At 39.9% G+C, this 22,777-nt stretch overlaps 1 protein-coding gene across 3 annotated transcripts; it reads left to right on the top strand.

Annotated features, from left to right (window-relative positions):
- The first annotated feature begins 896 nt into the window (after positions 1-896).
- Positions 897-21,952, top strand: LOC131347705 (atlastin-2-like). 3 transcript variants are annotated; one of them, XM_058382045.1, is made up of 14 exons: positions 897-1,053; positions 10,229-10,497; positions 13,102-13,236; positions 15,551-15,655; positions 16,000-16,050; positions 16,128-16,184; positions 16,303-16,395; positions 16,832-16,970; positions 17,206-17,333; positions 17,432-17,488; positions 17,600-17,671; positions 18,528-18,959; positions 20,284-20,298; positions 20,395-21,952. In XM_058382045.1, the coding sequence occupies exons 1-14, from the start codon at positions 996-998 to the stop codon at positions 20,503-20,505; spliced, it is 1,722 nt and encodes a 573-aa protein (XP_058238028.1). In that variant the 5' UTR covers positions 897-995; the 3' UTR covers positions 20,506-21,952. The 3 variants fall into 3 exon arrangements, with proteins under 3 accessions (XP_058238028.1, XP_058238031.1, XP_058238030.1); XM_058382047.1 differs by lacking the exon at positions 897-1,053 and adding an exon at positions 9,380-9,457; XM_058382048.1 differs by lacking the exon at positions 20,284-20,298.
- Positions 21,953-22,777: the final 825 nt, after the last annotated feature.

Raw genomic sequence — 22,777 nt, 5'->3', positions numbered from 1 at the left:
AGGGGAGGTGTTCCAGGCATGCCCCACCAGGAAGAGACCCCGGGGAAGACCCAGGACATGCTGGAGGGACTATGTCTCTTGGCTGACCTTGGAATTCCCCTGGAAGAGTTGGAGGAAGTGTCTAGGGAGAGGGAAGCCTGGGCATCCCTGCTTAGACTGCCCCCGCGACCCGGCTCCGGATAATGAATGAGACAATAAATGAATGAGAAATCATTTTAATCCCACTATTCAGCATCACCCAGAATAGGATGAGCTCCATTTAAAGTTTGGGTTCTTTCAAGGTTTCTTCATCATGACAAGCACCCTATATTAAAACCCCTTTGTTGGTGGTGTTTTCTCTCAATAGTTAAAAAGGTTCCTGTTTATTATGAATTACTTATACAATATGTGTAATGTAATATCTAATAGTCACTAATGAAGTTTTGCCTTTTCAGTAGACACAGCTATGATAACAGTGTAAATACGATCACTGTGATATCTGAGTAAAAACTATAATGTAACAATAAGGTAAGATAAAGACATATAAATGTAGTGTTTATGAATTTGTCTGTCTAAAATTAGATAGCTATCTGTCGTCTAGCTAGCTTCATGCTAACATTCGACAGCCACATTTGAATTACGTTCATATTCACTGCATTTCGATTGGCACTTCCTATGGGAACGGATTATTCCACTACCTACTGGAATAGGGGGAGACAAGCTGTTTACATGATCAGATTTAAAAGCACAAAAACGATGTAAAATAAAACGCAGTTGGCTGTAACATTTTACTCATTTACTATAGTGAATATATCATTGTTTAGAAACAATATTGCCGCGTTAATTCGGTTGCCACTGACAGTGACGTTTGGCTGACCCTATTTTAAGCTGCGTGTTGGCGCGGCGAGCACGTGTCCCCGTGCACGAGCCGTACGCATTCGGATAAGAGGCGCGCGGGGAGTCGGAGCTGTGCTGACGTCAGACGAGTGCGATTATTTTGAACTGGGGGGTCAAAGATGGCGGAGGCGGAGACCAGGCAGAAGCTTCAGAATCATTCCGGGCTGAATCGCAAAGGTAACTTTTGCAACGGAGATGAAATTAAAATGAAGACGGATAAATAGCTTGTTTTGAATGTAAAGGGAGCAGGTGCGAATTTTGTAGGCGGGCGTGAAAAATCCGTTCGTCATCAGTTCACTGGGGACTGACTGGCTGGTTGATAACACCTGCTAATGCTAATGCTAGGATAAAGCTAGCGTCAAGCTTTTGCTAGCGTCCCCGATTACTTTAGGCCAGTGTTCCCCAGTTGTCCTGATTTATTCGACCACACACTGTACTGTCTCTCTTTACTCTGCTCTCTCTACTCTGCTCTCTCACATTTATTTTAGCCTAATGGAGAATATGCTTGATTCATAGAAAGATGCTTTAGCTTAGCATAACCCCCGGGGTTAGATAGCGGGCAGTATTCCGTATTAATTTGCAGACTCTGATAGAGCTTTGATCAACATCTTCCAGTTTAATGTCAGTGTAATGTTTACTGTTTTCCTGTATACTGGACTAGTCTGAGTCCTTCTGAGACCCCACAGCAGTCCGGTGAACGCTGCAGCAGGTAACAGCAGGCGGTTTTGACTTTCAGCATCTCATGTTTACATTTCTCAGTGAGCTAACTTGCAGCCTGTTTAACTCCCATTAAACACGATGCGTTGGCTGACGTTAGGAAAATCGCTGGATGTTAATCACGATCATGGTTTTTTTTTTTTTAATCGATTAAACATCAAACAAGAGAGTAATGTTGACAGATTTGATGTGAGGAGTGTAATCACAGGTAATGTACAGGTGTTTACTGGGCTTTGCACTCGTGATGCTGTCTGTAATAAACCACAGTGGAGCTCGGTGAAAGGTTAAAATCTTCATGGTTTTTACTGGCGAGGAAAAACTGCACATTTTACATTTCTGAAGAGCAAGAGTAGCTAAACAGTTTGTTTAGCAGGTTATCTGATTCTCTCTTTTTATGGTTGCGGTTTTTTTTAAACCCTATGTTCTGGTTTTTGTTGTTGAAAGCTTATGAGGGTGTGTTTGTATTCATTTCCTGTGGCACTTGCTGCTTAATGTTTTGTTTAGCATTTCGCGGATTTATTGAGTTAATCTTGACCTACAGTTCACCTCACGAAGCCTGCCAGACTGTAAGGCTGTATTAATGCACCCCTTTGCCATATTTTCTGCTTTAATAACTTCAGAATAAAAGCTTTTAATTTAGTTCTTGTCACCTCTCTGAAATGTGTGTCATGTCTGTGGACAGAGGAGCTGTAATGAAAGTGCATGCAGTTCGCTTCAAACAGCAGGCTTGATTTTTGAGGAGCGAAAATGGTTTGTATTTGTTAATTTTTAATTCAATTGATTCGTATAGTGCTTTTAACAATGTACGTCATCTCAAAGAAGCTTTACAGAAGTATAGAAATGGAGAAAAATTCGAAAGTTGCAAGCCTGAGGTGACATTGGCAAGGAAAACCTCTCTGAGATGGAGGAATGACTGTCAGCTTGAGAAGTTCTTAATTCTTGCCAGATGGTGTTGATTTGTTTCATATAACACCACCTTTGAGAGACTTTCCAGCTGTAAGTCAGGTTTTATCTGCTGTTTCTAGTGTAATTTCTCTTTTCTACAGTAAACACGTCCTTCACAGAGACTTCATGAAAATTCCAACTTTGGAAAAACTTCCCAGTAGGTGGATGGGTTTCATTAAATTTCCCCTTGTTGTGTGTCTGTGAATGTGTGGGCATGTTATCCAACCGTGTTCCCAGTTTAGACTCCGAATTGACCCTGACTAGGATAAGGCTGTTACTGAAGAGCAATGAATGAACAACAAATAACTGTCTGAAAACAAAATGATATTCACTGGAAAACAAAAATACGTCACAGACATGTTTCTTAGGTTTGTAGAAAGTAGCATGAAAGGTCCACCTGGATCTGTACTGAACAAATGTTCATGGAAGTTTGGTCCTTGGCCTCTGGTGTGTCCAACAAAGGATAGCTAATACATGTGCACACCTTTTTGTAGTTTATTCAAACATGTTATTAAAATGAACCTAGTAGAGCTGAATCTTGTCTAGACTAGCCACAATGGAAAAAGTTGCAGATCCTAGCTGTGCAGAAGGCCAGAAGAAATGCTTAGACCACAGTTTACTTTCCTTTCAGTTGTGGTTTGTGAACCAGACCCAGACCTGCCTCCCTCCTCAGATCTGATCCTGTATTCTCTCCTCGGTTTAAATCGGTCCTTCTGTCAGATCACGGTGGCCTTTACACATGCTAATATGTGACCTAGTTGGATCAGATCTGCTGAGCTGTAACCTGGACTTTACACTGCATGCAAGTCAGTGGGACGTCCACCACTGCAGTGAATTATGCAATATAGTACAGAGCTGATGCCCTTAGATCCACAATGAGTAACAATAATGAATGACTACAATTTCAGTAAAAATGAAAGTGCAGATCAATAACCCATATTCACAGGAGCAAAAAAAGCTGTGCAAAGTTTTAAGTCCCTATAGTATATGGAAGTTGTTGTGCTACTTTGTTATAGCATTTGTGTGAGTGGTTTCTGTCTGTTACAACGTGTCGCACAATCTAGGCAGCTTCCTCTGCCTAAAGGACATACTACAGCAATTAGCACAATGCGTGCCAAAACCAAAGTGCAACCTTGACAGCAAAATTGAGGGCACAGCAGTATTTTTTTTCTAACCCTTGATTGTGCTAAATGATCTTAATGCTCACACTTTAGTGTGTGTGTGTGTGTGTGTGTTGGAGAAATAATCTAATTTCTCTCACACACACACACAGAGACTGTGCTGTCGTCATCAGAATGAACATCTCTCAAAAGCTGTAGTTAAGTGCATTAGCCTGTAGAGTTTCTAATAACATGTGCCTACTTGTGGCTTTTGGGAATGGCTTTTTACTTTTAGGAGCAGTTGACGTTGCATTTGTTTTCACATGAAATCTGCTGGACCTGTTTAACGGTTCTTTTACAGTCCATACTGTATAACCCTATATAGTCAGCATGACGTAATAAAATATTTGCATGTTTCCTCTGTGACTGCTCTCATGCCCAGATGGATGGGGAGGGTTTGGTTCCTTGTAAGTGCCTTTTAGATTTCTATCTCCCATAATTACATTATCAGCACCGTGGTTAAAATGCTGAACTACCAGTCAGAAGGATGTGAGTTCAAATCCAGTCACAGACACTGCTGGGCCCTGGAGCAAAGCCCTTAACACTCAATTGCTCAGCTGGATTAAGGAAAAGTAAATGTAAGATCTGGATAATGTCTGCCAAATGCTGTAAATGTTATGAATTTATGAAACGCTGCAAGCTGCATAATCTCATGTGCTATGCTAAAATGACATAGCCGTCACTTTAACAGCTCATTTATCAGCTTTTACTCTGGGGTCATGCCTCAACCACTTTCCCCAAAGGTCTCCTGTTAAAATATTTAATATAATGCTTAGAGGTAGAAACTGATCCACTGTAATGAAACTCTCGTCTTTAGGCGATTTACAAATTTACATGAGAACAAGTTCTTTTCCTCTTTTATTAATATAATCACTAAATTAGCATGACTATTTTTCACTGCATTTTCTTTTGTTTTCTTTTTTTGAATATTTTGAGTTTTCACGTTTTAAAGAACAATCCCTATTCCCCATGCCAGCAAATCAAAAAAAGGAAAAAACAATACATATCAAATTTGTCTTTTTTTTTTTTTTTTTTCTTTTTCTTTTTCTTTTTTTGCTATGGTCATCCCATATAGAACTGTTTGGATCTGATTGAGACTATACTTCTCTAAGAAAGGGGACCAACCTAATATTGCAATAAGAGGGTCATGAGGAAAATCAATCTTAAGTGCCTTTTGAGTAGAAGGAGAAAACCTCAGTCCAAAATTGACACATTTTTGGGCAGAGCCAAAATGAATGGGCCAATGTACCCTCATTGGATTTGCACTTGAGACACAGGGAAGACACCGAAGGATATATGGAATGTGTCCTTAAATCATATACGACTATACAAAGTATTAGACATTATAGAACTGATACAGCTAAATGGTCTATTTTAATCTTTCTGCAGGCATTTTCCTATCGATTTCCCTCCCCCCACTCTAATGACCTACCAGTTCCTCTAAAAACATCCATCACTCCATTATCATTTTCTCTAGAAGCATTTCTTTTTCTATGAAATGCATCTGAAAGGCTTTCTCTGGAATTGTGATGACTGCTTGAATAGTTTCTGTGCCACTAAATCTAGACTGTCCACCACCATTTAAGCCGGTCAAAAAAAATGCTTTATTGATGTGGCCAAAGAGAAACTAATCTGATCTGGAAGCGAAAGTAACATGAGGAAAGCAAGTCCATCAGTTCCTTATGTTGTGTCTTGGATTAATGCAGTGTGAATAGGATCGTTGTAATCATCAGCTGAATGCATAAAAATAATAATTATTCTGGTTTGTGTTCTTTTGAGAGACCTTCCTGTAACCTAATGCTGCGCTCACACATACAGTAGCTCGCAGTGACGAAGCAACCTGAGATCATCCATTTCTGGTGATATGATTGATGACTAGATGTGGGTGTGTCCAGGGACGTGACAAATTTATTGCAAATGTACAGCGACTACCAACGAAGAAGAAGAAATAGCCTTTTTGTCACATACATTACAGCACAGTGAAATTCTTTCTTCGCATATCCCATCCTTGGAGGTCAGAGCGCAGGGTCAGCCATGATACAGCGCCCCTAGAGCAGAGAGGGTTAAAGGCCTTGCTCAAGGGCCCAACAGTGGCAGCTTGGCTGGGGGCTTGAACCCCTGCTCTTGTGGTCATCTTTGGGAAAGAGCTGCTTCTCCTTCAACTCGTACGATATGGTGTGTGTGATATGTACACCCAGACACATCCAGAATTTTTCCTTTTAGCGGCAAGAAAACTAGAATATTGCTCGTAGCTCCACCTACTGATAAATGTTATTTCTATGGCAACCGGAAGTAGGACTTCGACTGCTAGTACAACGACTGGTGCAGCAATAAAGTGGCTTCCTGTGTGAATGTAGCTTTTCTCCGCAGCAGTAGAGCGCCTGTTTATGCCTTTGATTCGTTAAGTGGACACCAGAAATCCTAAAGAGGAAAATGTTGTAGTAGACAGTGATGCACTGCACAAGTACACTTTATATAATATATTTTTAGTAGATCGGATGTCTCGTCAAATCTGTGGGTTTTGCCTCAACGGTACTACAGTTTGTAGTAAAGTGAAAATAAGAAGCGATGTGAGATGAGAAATTACTGATGTCATCAGTTTAAAGTTAGCATGCAAACACAGCTCTTACAGTAACAAGAGCAACATCCTCTCACTGTAAGATCTACCCAACTCACTAAAGCTCTCCAAAACCACCCACTAATGTCTCCTTTTTACTTTTTTTTTTCTTTTTTTTCTTTTTCCGTTTATGAAAACATGAGGGTTCTGTTTGCAGGCGGTTTCTCATCAGTACTGAAATCTCTCCCTGAAGTCTCAAGCTCATTCGGCAATCTCTAAAATATTACTTTTTTTTTTTTCCTGCATTGTTTTTTAGCATGCAGTCTATAACTTACACGGAGCATACCTTGAGAGAGCAAACTCAACATTCAGCGATCAGTGGAGCACACATTTACATTCGTTGTGTAAGCCTTCATCAAATGCATGTTTGGGCAGGCATGAACGTTTTGACCCAACAAAAATGTGGTATTTTTGAAGATCATAATACCCAATACATTTCACAAATCCTAAAATAACTCCTTGCTGCAAAACTTTTTTTTTTAAAGTCACTAAATTTGGAGGCAAGTTTGCGAATTAGCAGCACTGGGTCATCTCTCATACAGCTGCTCAGGCTCTTACACTGCACACTGCTCTGCCCGTCTTTGCCTTTTTCACTCCCTTGCTGTTTGCTTGTACTTGATTACGTCAGCAAACAGCCTAAATAATACATGAGGCTTCACATCCCAGGCAAGGCAGCACTACAGCAGCTTGGTCTTAATGATTGCTCAATAGCAGCTCCAATAATTTTAGCTGTAATCATATTACATAAGTAAACATGTGGTGTTATTAGATTTTGATCTTGTAGTTGCTTTACTACTTTGTACTGTAGGGTGAGGAGGTGATGGCTGAAATGATTACGGTGATTTTTGCTCAGTGTTAATCATTCATCATGGTTATGCAGCCAACTAGGAACAAAATTTCAGCAGGCTTTTCTTTACTCTACATAAACACAAACGTGCTGAAAGGTAACTGTGAGGACAAGCGAATATTTATTTATTTATTTATTTTTATTTCAAAGCAGCGTTGCAGTGGGTATGATCTTGACGTATTTAGGACGTCGTCATAACGTAGTTTGCTTAGTATTGAGTAGTTTTTGCTTGGTACTGTACTGTCTAGGAGCAAAATAGTTTTATGGCACCTTTATTGTATTTCTTTATTAATTATTTCTTTTTTTTGTATTCTTTCAAAGGTTATATCTCTTTCCATCTCCCTTTCTTTTAAAGAACCGGGCCTCCTTTTGTGTTCATCTTGGGCTTGACAGTGGCCAGAGGGATTTTGAGCAATTCCTCTTGCATAACAGTGACCAGGTCACTATGTGATGCTGGTGGTTCCAGACTCATTTCTCCAAAACATCCCATACTGGCTCAGTAATATCCAGATCTGGTCACTGTGCAGGCCATGGGAAATGTTCAACTTCCCTTTTGTGTTCATCTGACCGCTGTGTGTGTTTGTGCACCATCATCCTGGTACACGGCACCTCCTTCCGTTTACAATTGTTTAAATCATTGGGTGCATCTGGAATGGTGTGGTGATGTGGCCATTAAGTACTAGAATAGGAATGCCATGATATTGCAGCCCAAACCATCTCTGATCCACCCTGTGCTTCTTTCTGCCTCGGTGGTAAGCTTCTTTGGGGCTTCTCCAAACGGTAACTACTGATTGTAGGACAGACAGTGAAGGTGGACTTGTCAGAACAATACATGTTTCACAACATCCACAGCCCAAGATTTCTGCTGTTGCCATCATTGAAACCAATGTTTGGCATTGGGACAAGCGAAGTTTTGGCTATAGTATCCCAACCATGAATTTTGACTCTGTGGAGCTCCTGATGAACAGTTTTTGGTGGAAATGGTAGGGTCGACATGAGCATTTAATTCTACAGTGAGCTGGGCAGCTGTGGTTTTATGGGGTTTTTTTTTTTTGGATACAATCTTAGAAAGCTTCGTACCCAGGCATCTCTTTCAGACAGCTTCCTCTTGCATGGACCATTACTCCTGTGTGATGTGGTTCATCCTTCGTGGTGGTATGCCAACATTATCCTGGATACCGCGGCTTTTGATTCACTACAAAGACGTGCTGTCCTGGTCACAGACACACCAGCGAGACGTTCACCAACAAATTGTCCTCTTTTGAACTCTGATATGTCTCCCATTATGGTGTGTGGATTGCAGTGTTTTATGTACAGCTGTGCTATTGATCTGCTAATTCATCTTTCACACTCTGCTCTTACATATGAAATAAAATATCAGTGAAGATTGGTCATCAGGCCTACATCTTATTGGCCAGTCTGTATGTTTGCTGAAAGCTGCTTTTTTTTTTTTTTTTTTTTTTTTTTTTTTTTTTGTACATGGTGATTCCCCCACATTAATGTATTTAAAAAATGTTATGGTGAAGTTTTCGGTAAAGAGATGATCATTTCCGAAAGAAGTCTCTTGAACTTTTTAAGGGTTCAAGTTAAGCTGCCAAGTTAAAATTTTCTATCGCAGGAAAGTAATTTCTCTAATATGACATGCTTTTGTTCCCTGCAAATTCCCAAAAAAACAGTATCGTTAGTATACATTAATCAGGCATAACATTATGACTACCTGCCTAATATTGTGTTGGTCCCCCTTATGCTGCCAAAACTTGCTGCTTAATATATCCCACCCACTAACAGGTGCCATGATGAGGAGGTAATCAGTGTTATTCACTTCACCTGTCAGTGATCATAATGCTTTGGCTGATGGGTGTAAATCTCTAAGGAAATGCTGTTTTCAAATATATGAGCATAACGCTGTCACTGATTATTTTGCCACAACACTTCCATGTGTTTTTATTTCTCAATTAAAATGGGTATGAGGAAGCTGAAACTTGTGGTGGTAATTAAAGCTGGATTCATTTTTTAGTTCGGAGTATATGGTAAGCTAAAAAAAAAAATGAGGGAATAACAAGAAAATGTCCAGTTCACTTTCGGTTTAAGCCCAGAATCTATTTCATGTGGCTCTGGTTATGGCAAAGCATGCTGTCAGTAATGTAATTTGATGAAGCAGTTTTATTCTAGTGAACTTGATCTCCTTTCTCAGTGTGGAGATATTGGGAGCAGCAGACATTAACGCAGAGAGGGAGATGGTGGATGAGTGTGCATTGTGTGGTGAGATGCTTGCTGGACAACACCCAACAAGTTGTGAGTGAGAGAGATTCCCGTCTGTTACAACAATGTAAAGCTGTAGAGGAGCGGGGAGAAGGGCCGGCAGTGTGACTATGATCTATGGAGAAGTTTATCATTTTTTGTTTTCCTTTGAAATATAAAATTGTTATTAAATGCATTTTGAATGTGGTCTTGGATTTAGTCAATGTAACACATTTTGCAATTGTGTAGACGTTCTTGGGTATAAAGATACAGCACAGTCGGATGGATTGGCATGGGGATTCCAGTTTATGTCCAATCAGAGAGTATGTTATAAATGCTATCAATGGTCATGGCAAACAGAAGTCTGCAAATTGTTTCAGAATGGAAACCTTAGGTGTATTACAGCTAAAATTTTGTCTACACTAGGCCTTTCTCTAACCTCCATACAAGTTAAAATACCTTATGCATAAGCAACACGTTTCTCTAAACAGAGAGAATTTATGGGCTTTATTTGCTACTGTATTTTTTTTTTTTTTTTTTTTTTTTTTTTTTTTTTTTGTTTGGTGATGGAGTAAGCAGTGTAATAGTCTTTTAAACCGCGCACATATTAAAGTTAAACTAATTTGGGTTGATGACCTTATTTTTGTATTCCCTGCAGGAAAGTATCTGAATTACAAATGCAAGTGAAATGTAAGCTTCTATTAGCCCTGGTAGACATCTCCATGGTGTGTGCTAGAGTATCAGGGGGCTGTTCTCTAACTGTGTTTTCTCTCGCTCTCTCTCGCGCTCTCCCTCTGCGCATGTGTCTGTGTCCATGGCGGTTAGGTGTCTGTTTGGAAAAAGACGTGTGTCGTAAGATGAGCGGAGACGAGGCAGAGGAGCTGCTGGAAGAAGAGGAGGTGGCCGGACCTGTTCAGATTGTGGTGGCAGATGAAGATGAACACCAGTTTTCTCTGGATGAACAGGCACTGGAGCGCATCCTGCTTCAGGAGCACATCCGAGACCTCAATGTGGTGGTGGTGTCGGTCGCCGGAGCCTTCCGCAAGGGAAAGTCCTTCCTGCTGGATTTTATGCTCCGATATATGTACAACCAGGTGAGAGATGGTTCAGATGATTTATACAGTTAAATTGTTCATTTCCCAAGAGAGGGGCTTATGAGATTTGTCAGGGGATCCCAAACGTTTTGTGCAAACGACTTTAAATGGCTGTTATGAATTTTGACCGCTGGCTTGACAATGCTTTAATTATTTATTCATTTATTAATTTATTTAGATTTAGATTTACAGTTTAGCACACCTGTAACATTAACATTTTTATACACCATTATATAAATACACATTATGTGTAAGTAACATATGGTAACCTTAAATGATTGGAACAAAACACCAACGAATATTCCTTGCACTGGCTTACCAGTGGGAAGTGTGAAATTTTTATTTCTTGACCACCTTTTGTAAGTCGGGGGAGGTGTTTTTCTGCTGTCACATAACAGGCATGTAGATTTGAGAAAATAAGTGTTCTGTTGCAGTTAATTCATGAGGCATAAGTTGTGTGCTGAAGCAGCAGCAATATGAGCGACACTTTCATTCCATGCACAGCGACATTAAACAGATTTTGCTTTAAAACCTTTTTGCTTCCAACGTGAAGCTTCTGGCTGTGTCCTGGGCTGTGTCCTGGGCTGCATCTGAAATCAACAGATCTGACTCCTAAATTGAATAGTTTACTAATCTAGAAAATCTGGAAGACTGGTACACAAAACGGACCTTTTGCTGGGCTAAATTTGAGGTTTTTAAAAATAGACATTGACGAATTGTAATGGGGGAAATAAGTTAGTGTTTGTACTTTGGTGGAGACCAGTGGGACCCAGGTAGACCTACTGTCTGGAAACATCATGGAAGAATTGTGGTCAAAAAGCCATACCTCTGACTTGAAAAGAAGTAAAGTTGTTCAACTGTACACAAAAACATAGAAACTGGGATACAGAAAAATGGCAGCAAGCGACCTGGACTGAGTCAAAATTTGTTCACCGAAGGGCTGAAAGTGGTACAATAATGAGTGTCTACAGGCAACAGTGAAGCATGGTGGAGGTTCCTTGCAAGTTGCATTTCTTCAAATGGAGTTGGAGATCTGGTCAGGATTAACTGTATCCACAGTGCTGAGAAATATACACAGATACTTATTCAGCATGCACTACCACCAGGGAGATGTCTGATTGACCCCAAATTTATTGTGCAGCAGGACAATGACATATAGCCAATGTCATTTAAAAACTACTTTCAGGTTGGAGAAGAACAAGCAGTCCTGGAAGTGATGGTTTCGCCCCCACAGAGCCTTTATCGCAACATCAGGGAGTTTGTCTGGGATTACATGAAGAGGCAGAAGGATTTGAGGCAGGATACATCCATAAAAGATCTGTGGTTAGTTTAAGATGTTTGGAAAAGCTACCCGAGTTCCTGTGTGTGAAAACACTGCAAGTGTACCAAGAAGATCTGATGCTGTTTTGCTGTCAGTGTGATGACACCAAATATTGATTTGATTTAGATTTCTCTTCTGTTAACTATTAACACTTCTATTTCTGAAAGTGTTCTTACTTTACAGCATGTTTTCACACCTGCTTTAAACCTTTGCACAGTACTATGAGTATGACTCTGACACATTTCATAATCAGTTTTCATATTTAGAGTGATAACTTGTAAAGCAAAAGAAGATCTTGTGTGTTTCCTATTTAGAATTTAGGAAACCCCTGTATTAGGGAACCTCTGTATTATGACGGTTAATCCACCTGCTGGAGATTTGACTTTTTCCAAATACCTTACATTCTTTAGACAGTTATCAATAAAGGCTTTGTCCTTTTCCGAGTTGAAAATAGTTGTTAGAAAGTTGGATGGTTGCAAAGCTGGAGATGATCTTGTTGTTTAGAGCCTTCTTTATTTTCAAACAAATGTGGTGCTATAATCTTGTTGCAGCAGGAGGTCAAACCACACAATTTCACAGAAATGAACTGAGCAAAGATCTTGTATTAAGTGCAGAAATCATTATGCCATGCTAAACAATGGCTAGATTTAAAACTTAAGGATCAGGCTTTGTGAAAAAGACTAAAGCTCAAGCTTAGCCTCATAATAGTTTTAACTGAATATTTCTGCAATAATCCATAGATTCAAAGTCTGTACATTTGTGTTTATTTTTTTTCCTCCGTGTTTCTCATGCCCTTTAGCACGATATACTTCACCCTCACACTTTGTAGGTTAGGTGTCTTGAGAGGCTTTTTTTTTTTTAAGCACCCATGCTGTTAGTGTGAATTGAAACGTGTCGACACACACTCTGTTACTTTACTGAAATGCTCTATAGATGTGATTTGTACAGTATATCCAGAAACGTGCACAGTCTGAGTTATCTGGTACATCCGAGTACTTCCTTTTGACCTTTTCTCAATAAACTTATTTAAATTTATTTAGTAATGTTTTATTATAACTGATCGTTTTAACCTGATGAAAGGCACAAAACAATAGAGAACTTCAACAAAAGGCCAGAACATTAAACCATTACTAGTAACTCTGAATTGACTTTTTAATCCTTTTATTTGATTATTACTTTTGTAATGTCTGACCTGCTTATCCTGTAACACTTGGGTTTTTCTTTGCAACCGATCATGTTTTGTTTCTTTAGATTACTTTCTAATTGCTTGTGTCCTGTTGCAGAAATTGGGCTCATGGCTTGGGGGAACTGATGAACCACTGACAGGCTTCACCTGGCGGGGGGGATGTGAGAGGGAGACCACAGGAATCCTGGCCTGGAGTGAAGTGTTTGTGGTTGAGAAACCGGACGGGACCAAGGTAACACTCGACACAATACTTTCAAACCCTGTAAACTCAAGCAAGCGTACATCCTGCGTTTGTATTCAAGTCTCTCAGAATAGAAAACTGGCAAAGTTAGCAAACAAAAAATATACTAGATACATGGAAAGGAAGTTCAGGTTTCTTGCTAAATGTGTGACACTGGTTTGAAATTTCAGTATCTCTTCTATTTATTAGCATAACGGTGATCTTCATAAACCTCACTGATTATCTGAGGCCAAATCATTTTCAGTGGCAATACTGATTTGTTGGCTCACAGTTGCACTAGGTGTCTCTGAAACAGCTTTTCTGAAGATGTACAGGGGTTGGACAATGAAACTGAAACGCCTGGTTTTGGACCACAATAATTCATTAGTATGGTGTAGGGCCTCCTTTTGCGGCCAGTACAGCATCAGTTCGTCTTGGGAATGAGAGATACAAGTCCTGCACAGTGGCCAGAGTGATTTTGAGCCATTCTTCTTGCAGAATAGTGGCCAGGTCACTACGTGATGCTGGTGGAGGAAAACGTTTCCTGACTCGCTCCTCCAAAACACCCCAAAGTGGCTCAATAATATTTAGATCTGGTGACTGTGCAGGCCATGGGAGATGTTCAACTTCACTTTCATGTTCATCAAATCACTCTGTCACCAGTCTTGCTGTGTGTATTGGTGCATTATCATCCTGATGCACGACACCGCCTTCAGGATACAATGTTTGAACCATTGGGTGCACATGGTCCTCCAGAATGGTTCGGTAGTCCTTGGCAGTGACGCGCCCATCTAGCACAAGTATTGGGCCAAGGGAATGCCATGATATTGCAGCCCAAACCATCACTGATCCACCCCCATGCTTCACTCTGGGCATGCAGCAGTCTGGGTGGTACGCTTCTTTGGGGCTTCTCCACACCGTAAATCTCCCGGATGTGGGAAAGACCAGTGAAGGTGGACTCATCAGAGAACAATACATGTTTCATATTGTCCACAGCCCAAGATTTTCGCTGCTGGCACCATTGAAACCGATGTTTGGCATTGGCACGAGTGACCAAAGGTTTGGCTATAGCAGCCCGGCCATGTACATTGACCCTGTGGAGCTCCCGACGGACAGTTTTGGTGGAAACAGGAGAGTTGAGGTGCACATTTAATTCTGCAGTGAGTTGGGCAGCTGTGGTTTTATGTTTTTTGGATACAATCCGGGTTAGCACCCGGACATCCCTTTCAGACAGCTTCCTCTTGCGTCCACAGTTACTCCTGTTGGATGTAGTTCGTCCTTCTTGGTGGTATGCTGACATTACCCTGGATACCGTGGCTCTTGATACATCACAAAGACTTGCTGTCTTAGTCACAGATGCGCCAGCGAGACGCGCACCAACAATTCCTCTTTTGAACTCTGTCACCCATAATGTTGTGTGCATTGCAATATTTTAAGCAAAACTGTGCTGTTACTCTGCTAATTAAACCTTCACACTCTGCTCTTACTGGTGGAATGTGCAATCAATGAAGATTGGCCACCAGGCTGGTGAAATTTAGCCATGAAACCTCCAACACTAAATTGGCCAGTGTTTCAGTTTCATTGTCCAACCCCTGTAGCTGTTTATGGTGTGGCCATAGAAATACTGATTGCATTCAAATAAAAAATTATAAAGAGTCTAGTTCCAAGACTAAGAACCCACCAACTTGGTTTGGATTTAGGAGCAATTAGTCGGTTAAAGTAGTCTGTAGCTTGAATAAGATTAATGTGCTTTACTGTGGTGATTTAAGATTAATTTATTTATTAATTTTCCTCACCATCTTTGCTCACACTGATATTTCCTTGAGGATGCTGAATTGTTCAGTGTACAAGTGGATGAATCTGTTAATTGTTAGGATTTCGATTGTCCTCCACAGAATTCTCGACTTCACTATTGCTCTTGTGGCTGAATGATGGCAAAGGCAGAACAAATCATGAATTAGAGATTCAAAAAGCACCTGGGTGCGATCAGTTTTCCACACGCTTTTGGCAATATAGCGTACTTTTTAAATGGTCACTTTTACGTCTGTAACCTTTTAATGCTAGTAATATTCTTGTGATCTCTGTACTGACTGTTTTGTCTAAACCAGTACTAAAGTAAAGCTTTGTACAATAAATAAAAGGGTTAAGGTTTGATTTCTACATGCATATTTACATTTGTGTTGCATGCTGAGAGAAGAAGGTTAGGGTTTGGAGTTGGATTGAAGACTGTTGGTAGGAGGTCTGCTTTCAGGATGGGATCAACAGGTCTTGGCGAACTGCAGTCTCTTTCATGCTGACTCAGTCATGGCCATGTGTGTCTCTGCAGGTGGCTGTGCTTCTCATGGACACGCAGGGAGCCTTCGACAGCCAGTCTACCATCAAAGACTGTGCCACCCTCTTCGCCCTCAGCACCATGACCAGCTCTGTTCAGGTCTACTTTTTCATCTGCTTTTATACTGTAATGAATATCCTGTTCTGCTCTATAGTGTGCCCTTTGTTCTGATTTGTTTAGTGAAATATGTTAATTGTGTTCTTGCAAATGTATATGTTTATACTTTCTCTTCATTGAATAGTATCCAAATATAAATCTGCATTTTTTTTCTTCTTCTTCTATTAACGAACAACACCCTGTACCTCATGTCACTTGATTGCGTCCAATCTTTAACAGCATTCCTCTTTCAGTTTTGTTAAACTATAATACTGTAGCAGTAACTGTGTTCGCATACAACCAGCCTTAGATTCTTTCTGTTTTCTTTATTGTGGTTCCATCTATAGGTGTACAATTTATCTCAGAATGTGCAAGAAGATGATCTTCAACATCTGCAGGTAAATCCTGCTTTCAGTCTGTCGAAGGATAAAAGGACCAGGAGTGCACTTATTCATCACTGTTTTCCTTCTTGTAGCTTTTCACAGAGTATGGAAGACTTGCTATGGAGGAAATTTACCTAAAACCATTCCAGGTATGTTGTACTGCACATGATCTGCCTAGATCTTTTTTTAATACTTCCTTATTTATTTATTTTTTTTATTTAATATAATGGAGCTTTTCTTAACATGACCATTTTCTGTGGATTCTAGTCGCTAATGTTTCTCATACGAGACTGGAGTTACCCATACGAACACCAGTATGGTCTGGAAGGGGGAAAAACGTTTCTAGAGAAAAGACTACAGGTAAGAGGAGCTTCTGTGCCCTACTTGTTAACCAACATTAAGCTGCAATTCGAAACCGGTGTTTGTAATCTGAGAAACATAAGCTTTGAAGGGAGAAGACACCCTGTCCTTTACACAAGGAATGTATGATAACAGACTAAAAAATATCTACTCCAGCTGCTATCCTTTTATATAGTGGTTGCATGTGTACTGTGAAAGCCACTTTTGATCTATTCACTTGGTTATACAGTTATTAATTCGGAGTGATCATTGCCAGAGATTAATGTAGAGTTGTGGATGAATCGATGGCGTCACTTTATGCTCCATACACAATTTCTGAATTATTAGCTTACTTTAAGCATCTCGGGCAAACGCTAATGCAAGTGAAGCGATTAGTTATACATTACTGAATATGCATAATGGCAACGTTGCCCTGAACTTATGTATTTTCTCTTAGGTGAAACAAAACCAACACGAGGAGCTTCAGAATGTCCGGAAACACATCCACTCCTGCTTCTCTAACATCAACTGCTTCCTGCTTCCTCACCCCGGCCTCAGAGTGGCTACTAATCCCCATTTTGATGGCAGATTGAGAGGTAGGAGTCATCTGCCCTCTAGAGGCTGGATAGCAGTATTGCCTTATGAAAATAAAGTAATTATGAATTTGTTTTTTACAGATTATATATTTTTTTTTTTTGTTACATGTTTATCTTAATTAAAATGAGAAGTTGAGCTACATTGTTTTGTGATTATAAATGCACTTTTAAGGTTCGGAAGGTTGATATTAAGCTTGTAAATGTTTGTCCTCCTCCTCTACCTTCCCACACACAGACATTGATTCTGACTTTAAAAAGGAGCTCGAGGAGCTCATCCCACTGCTGTTGGCCCCAGAGAACTTGGTGGAGAAAGAAATTAGTGGTTCCAAAGTGACATGTCGAGATCTTGTACAGTATTTCAAAGTAAGAGCTTTTCATTTTTTTTCTTCCAAAATGCACTTGTATATCTGTTAAATGAATCAGAGTTGGCTCTGTGTCTTAACGCTACTGTCTGGCTCCAGGCTTACATGAAAATATATCAAGGGGAAGAGCTACCACACCCAAAGTCCATGTTACAGGTAGGGTTCATTACAGCACAGCGAATCAACTGTCTGATCTGTCACTTGTATTAATATAATCATAAATAAGGAGGATTTAATACGTTATTTATTTAATTATTTATTGTGTAGGCAACAGCTGAAGCTAACAATCTTGCAGCAGTCACAGGAGCAAAGGATGCTTACATGAAAAGCATGGAAAAGGTAAATAAACAGCCTCAATTGAACTGATGATCAGTAGGCACAAGAGAATTGTTTTGAAAATCTCCTTGGAAAATATTGGCATTTTACATTCATTGTTCATTCATTATGATCTCTAATTCTTCCTGCACAGTAGACGACATAGCCAGATGTAGTAGCATACAAAACGCATCGTTAATTTGGATAGGATCAGGCACATCGTACACACAGATGTATATCAAATCCTGATTGTTTTTCCTCATCTGTACTATGAAGTTGGTAAGTGTGTCACATTGTGCCTTTAAGGTGGATGTCACACAGCAGCACTGGAGCTTATTTTAATCAGTCTATCAACAAACAATATTTTCTCAACAATACTTCCATGAAATACATTTATGGCTATAAAGAAGATTAAAATAACGTTCTTAATAGAAGAAAAGGACTTCTGAGAAGTCCTGTAGTGGTTTGATTTGTTGTCATTACAAAATACATGTAATATTTCTATCAATAGCTCCTGAAACCTGTATTAGTCTTGTATCGTGACTGTATGAACTGATTAGATGAAAAATGAGCGAATCTACTGAATCTTGAGTTTGAATCTAGTTAATCATTACACCCCTACCTCCTGGCCACTTTATTAGGCATGCCGATCATTTTTCATCTTCCTTTAGGTGTACAGTTAAAGACTAAAGCTATAACCGTGCATGTTAGCTGTACTCTCTCTCCTGTCAGCACAGCAGTAATTCTCACTGGATATTTTGGTTGTTGGAAGGTCCTAGCAAAGTGTCTGTCATGTCCTAGCACTTTTCTGGTATTATGATTAAAACTTCCATGATGCAAATTGCTCAGTTTGACTGTATGGACTTGCTGTGTGCTGCAGGTATGTGGAGGAGACAAGCCCTACATCGCCCCAGCTGATTTGGAGCGCAATCACGAGGAGCTGAAGCAAAGCTCCATACGGCAGTTCCGCACCATCAAGAAGATGGGAGGCGAGGAGTTCTGCCGCCGCTACCAGGAGCAGCTGGAGGCCGAGCTGGACGAAGCTTATGGCAACTTTGTCAAGCACAATGACGGAAAGAACATTTTCTATGCAGCACGCACACCAGCCACACTCTTTGCCCTCATGTTTGCCATGTATGTGGTATCGCTAGTGACAGGCTTTGTGGGCGTAAACTCTGTGGCAACGCTGTGTAATCTGATCATGGGCGTGGCTCTGGTGTCTCTGTGCACCTGGGCCTATGTCAAATACTCAGGGGAGTTCCGCGAGGTGGGCAGCGTCATCGACCAGGTGGCAGAAACTCTATGGGTGCAGGTGGGTTATTCTCAACCTGCAACTTTCTTCTGTTTCAGTTTATCTTTGTGTGTTACTCTACTTTCCTTTGTTCTCTCGCGACCCTGAAATCCAATCCTGCATTCACACACGAAGGAAAAATCATTCCACACTATGCCTCTTGTTCATTAGCATGCACCATCCAGCTTGTTGAGGTTCTTTTATGGGCTCTGACCCATATTTACAAAACCCAAATGTTTTTATATTTAGTAAATCTATAATGTTGTAATATATAAAGTTTTCCCAGTCACTTTCATTTCAGATATTTCAACAAACTTTACTGGCAAGCATGACTAATGTATAGCAGATCATAAAGTTTTCTATCTAATAAAAGAAAAATGACTATGCAATAGATTTGTTTTCCACTAGGAGTCTAGAAGACTTCAATTCTATAAAGATCTGTGATGCAGTGAGGAACAATAATGAAAGATTAACTGAAGCTTGACTTTAATTTATTTTCTTAAGAATGGACTTTTATTTTATTTTTTTTTTAGCCAATTACCAAAAGTTATAAACATTTTCATCACAGATACCACTGTGAATAGAGAAAGTCTCATGGCCAGCGAGCTTTATTAATGCTAATTAAAAGCCATCAAGCATTATTTTGTGCTCATGATGTTTCCCTCTAAATATTTCGCTTACCAAAGTTTGAGCTGGGTCATTGTTAATATTTTAAAGAGTCAGTATCAATATAATATTCATATGAGAATCATTTCAAGGTAAATATGTTCCAAACCTTCACTGATTTAAAGGATTCTACACTAGTCTGAATACTTTGGCCACTATTTCTTTTAAGAACCTCAGTGACCTGGAAGGCGTGTGCCTGCAGTGATGCTCGTAACCCCAGGAGTGGCATCAGCAAGTTGCTTTAAAATAAACATCTTGCAGATTGTCTGACCCTGCCTTTCATATTTCCTCTTTTTTTTTCTGTTTTCATCAAGCCTCCTCTTGTAGGAGTGCTGATTCAGGCAAAGATCTCCTCCTCTTTTTATGATATTTGGAGGGCTGATCTGAGAGGACACGTTCATGAAAACTTGCTGATTCTTCTCTAATTCTGCCTCCAGACTCTCATAAACTTCATACAGCACACGCATTTCTAAAGTCGATGCCTGTCTGTTTTTAAAAAATGGCCTTTTAAATAAACTAATGCATAAAATCGAACTAGACACCCATCTGCCCATCAGATATTGGGTATGGAGGGGTTGTTTTTTTTTTTTTTTTTTTCCTTTGCTGATCTTTGATGCACTGCTTTATTTTCCTTTTCTCCTGCTAATTTCTTCACTTTTCTTTTTACTCCGCTGAACAGAGGACTCCGAGAAAGGTGAGCTGTCTGCTGGCAGTGCTTGCCTCTTGCGCTTGGCCTTGTTTTACCATTCCTCATGTCTGTGCCCGGACTAACGCACGCTCCTTCTTTCAGGTGTTTTGCAAGCTTTTTGAGGTTGCAAGGAACAAAGTGACGCTGAGCACGCTCCTGCCCGCTCGGCGAAACAGACTGCCCTCAAACAACAATGTGAAGAAGAAAAACTAGTTGCTGCATTCTTTCATAAACTCCTTTTTCGGACTTGCTCAGCCCTGAGGAGCGAGTGGCCTCTGCCGCACCGGGTTGGGTTTAAGAACAAACTGCTACGTGTACTCAGTTCTGTACGTTTGTAGAATGCAGGATGGCACTTTCATCATTGAGATGTCTTTCATTCCATCATGCTGACATTGTCTCTAATGGAGGACTGAAGTGGGTTGGTTTTTTTTTTTTTTTTAATGTTTGTTAATGCATCAAATGCTTCTTATATGCTGTTTGTTTGGTCATGTTTGTGTGTGTGTGAGATTCCATCATTCCCTCAGCTTACATTTCACTTCTGACCTTTCCATATTCTTTTCATTCCTTATTCGTTGTATCATTCCCCATTCTGCATTCTGTCTGTTTCGTCTTTTTCGTTTCTCAGCTCAGGTGTTGCAGCCTTTGTGATTCAGTTTATTTTAGGCTGAACTCCATCCAAGCTTGCTTAAGTTGCCAAGTTGCAGAAAAACTGACGCTGCACCAATCATAGAGCCAAAGTTTACGCCATTCTTCGTGCACACTTCGTGGTGTGTATGATGGTCTTTGAGCACTTGAGACATTGGCATTTAGTGGCTTTGCCACGAGTGGAAGACGCTGACATCGGCCTTGTAGTTCAAGTAAAGGTGCCCTCATCAACCTTGCTAATGAGGTGGGTAGTTGAACGTGCCGACCGGCTGGCACATTTTTTACTGTAATTTTACTTTTCCACTGAATAACACAAGGCACTTAAAGGTTCCACACTCATAATGTGAAGGCATCCTAAAGAAATCGGGCGCTATCTATAGATTTTAATCGCACATTTCTTTGTTTGTCAATCTTGTTGTTTAAATAAATACAACATTGCATTTTATTCAAGGTGTATGACATGTCTTATGTTCCACAGTATTATAAAGATTGTGAGATCAAATCATAGAGGAAAAGGATGAACTGTACCAATGACGGTAGCCAAGTGAAATTACTGTACACAGTCGCTTCTTTAGGCCCATGTGCTGTCTCCCTGCTGTATAATAGAACAAAGATGCTTTGATAAATCCATCCACAAGGTGACGGCTGGCGTACGCTATCCTGTACAGTTCGGATTTTTTTAAAACTTGTCACAAATAGGGCATGTGTATGGAAAATAAATGTATAATTAAAGTTTTCTATACCTTTTTTTGTAGCTGGAACGGTTAGCATCGGTTTTGTGGTAGGCTGATGCGTGGTTAATTTAAAGGAATGCTTTCGTGATGTGTATATGTCAGAAGGATGCATTATATTTTTCCTTTTATTTATATATTAATAATTTGCCTTGAGCATTGATTCCACTCTTGCTGACCAAGCACTGGAATGTTTATAATCTTTCACTTGTTTTTAGTTTTTTTTTTTTTTCCTTTAATTTATTTTTCAATACAATATTAAAATGAACCACTGTATATCCAAATGTTCATCTCTTGAATGCACTTATTCTGCAATGTTCAACATGCTTCATCTTTAAAAATTGCACCACACTGTGGAGGGTACACCCACAGGCCTCTGTTTTTGGGCTGGGTCCTGATCTTGGTGCAAATGTTCCTGACCTAAGCAGTGATTTATAATAATATTGTGCATGTAGACTGTATATCATATAGTGTATGCAAGGCACTATATGTATTCTCCTGCTCCTTGAACTTTTCCACATTCTGCATATTATGAAAGATTTTAATTAGGATGTTTTACTGTACTATGATGTACATAGTATATGTACTATTTTGGGTTTTGTCACTACTGTTAATCAAACAAAACCAAAAAAAGACATTATTTGGTTGTACAGGTATTTACCCAGTTGGGTTCATACTTGCTACAATCACCTTTAGCTGCAATTATGGCTGAATATCTTCCAGGATTTATCCTTGTCAGCTCTTCATGTATTGATCCTGAGGTTTCTGCTTGTTCTTCTGGGTAAAATCTGTCAAGCTGTCAAATTGGATGGAAACAGTTGGCAGTTTTAAGGTATTGACAGATTCTCACTTGGATTGAGGTCTGGGGTTCGATTTGGCTCTTCTAACACATTCAAGTTCTTGGTACACTGGGTTTGTGTTTCAGAACAGTGTGTGCAGTGTGGCTGTCCATACCAGTGAAAGTGGACACATTTGTCCACTGAGTTTTATAGCATAATTTTGCATCCACTCAGATGAATAAATGATATTGCGCTGAATCAATGGACACTTTTAATTCCCCTTTTTCCAACTGTGGTGTGTGTGTTCATCCCTCCTGAGAGGATTATACA

Source organism: Hemibagrus wyckioides, linkage group LG27 (assembly GCF_019097595.1).
Source record: "Hemibagrus wyckioides isolate EC202008001 linkage group LG27, SWU_Hwy_1.0, whole genome shotgun sequence".
NCBI classification, from domain to species: Eukaryota; Metazoa; Chordata; class Actinopteri; order Siluriformes; family Bagridae; genus Hemibagrus; species Hemibagrus wyckioides.
Note: the sequence above shows the minus strand (reverse complement) of the source record. Positions and strands in the feature narration are given on the sequence as shown.

Excerpts from the sequence above, each read along its gene's own strand:
- LOC131347705 (XM_058382045.1), top strand. The coding sequence starts at position 996 with ATGGCGGAGGCGGAGACCAGGCAGAAGCTTCAGAATCATTCCGGGCTG. Across the intron at positions 16,185-16,302 it reads TTTACCTAAAACCATTCCAG|TCGCTAATGTTTCTCATACG; the intron begins GTATGTTGTACT and ends TGTGGATTCTAG. Across the intron at positions 17,489-17,599 it reads ACCCAAAGTCCATGTTACAG|GCAACAGCTGAAGCTAACAA; the intron begins GTAGGGTTCATT and ends TTTATTGTGTAG.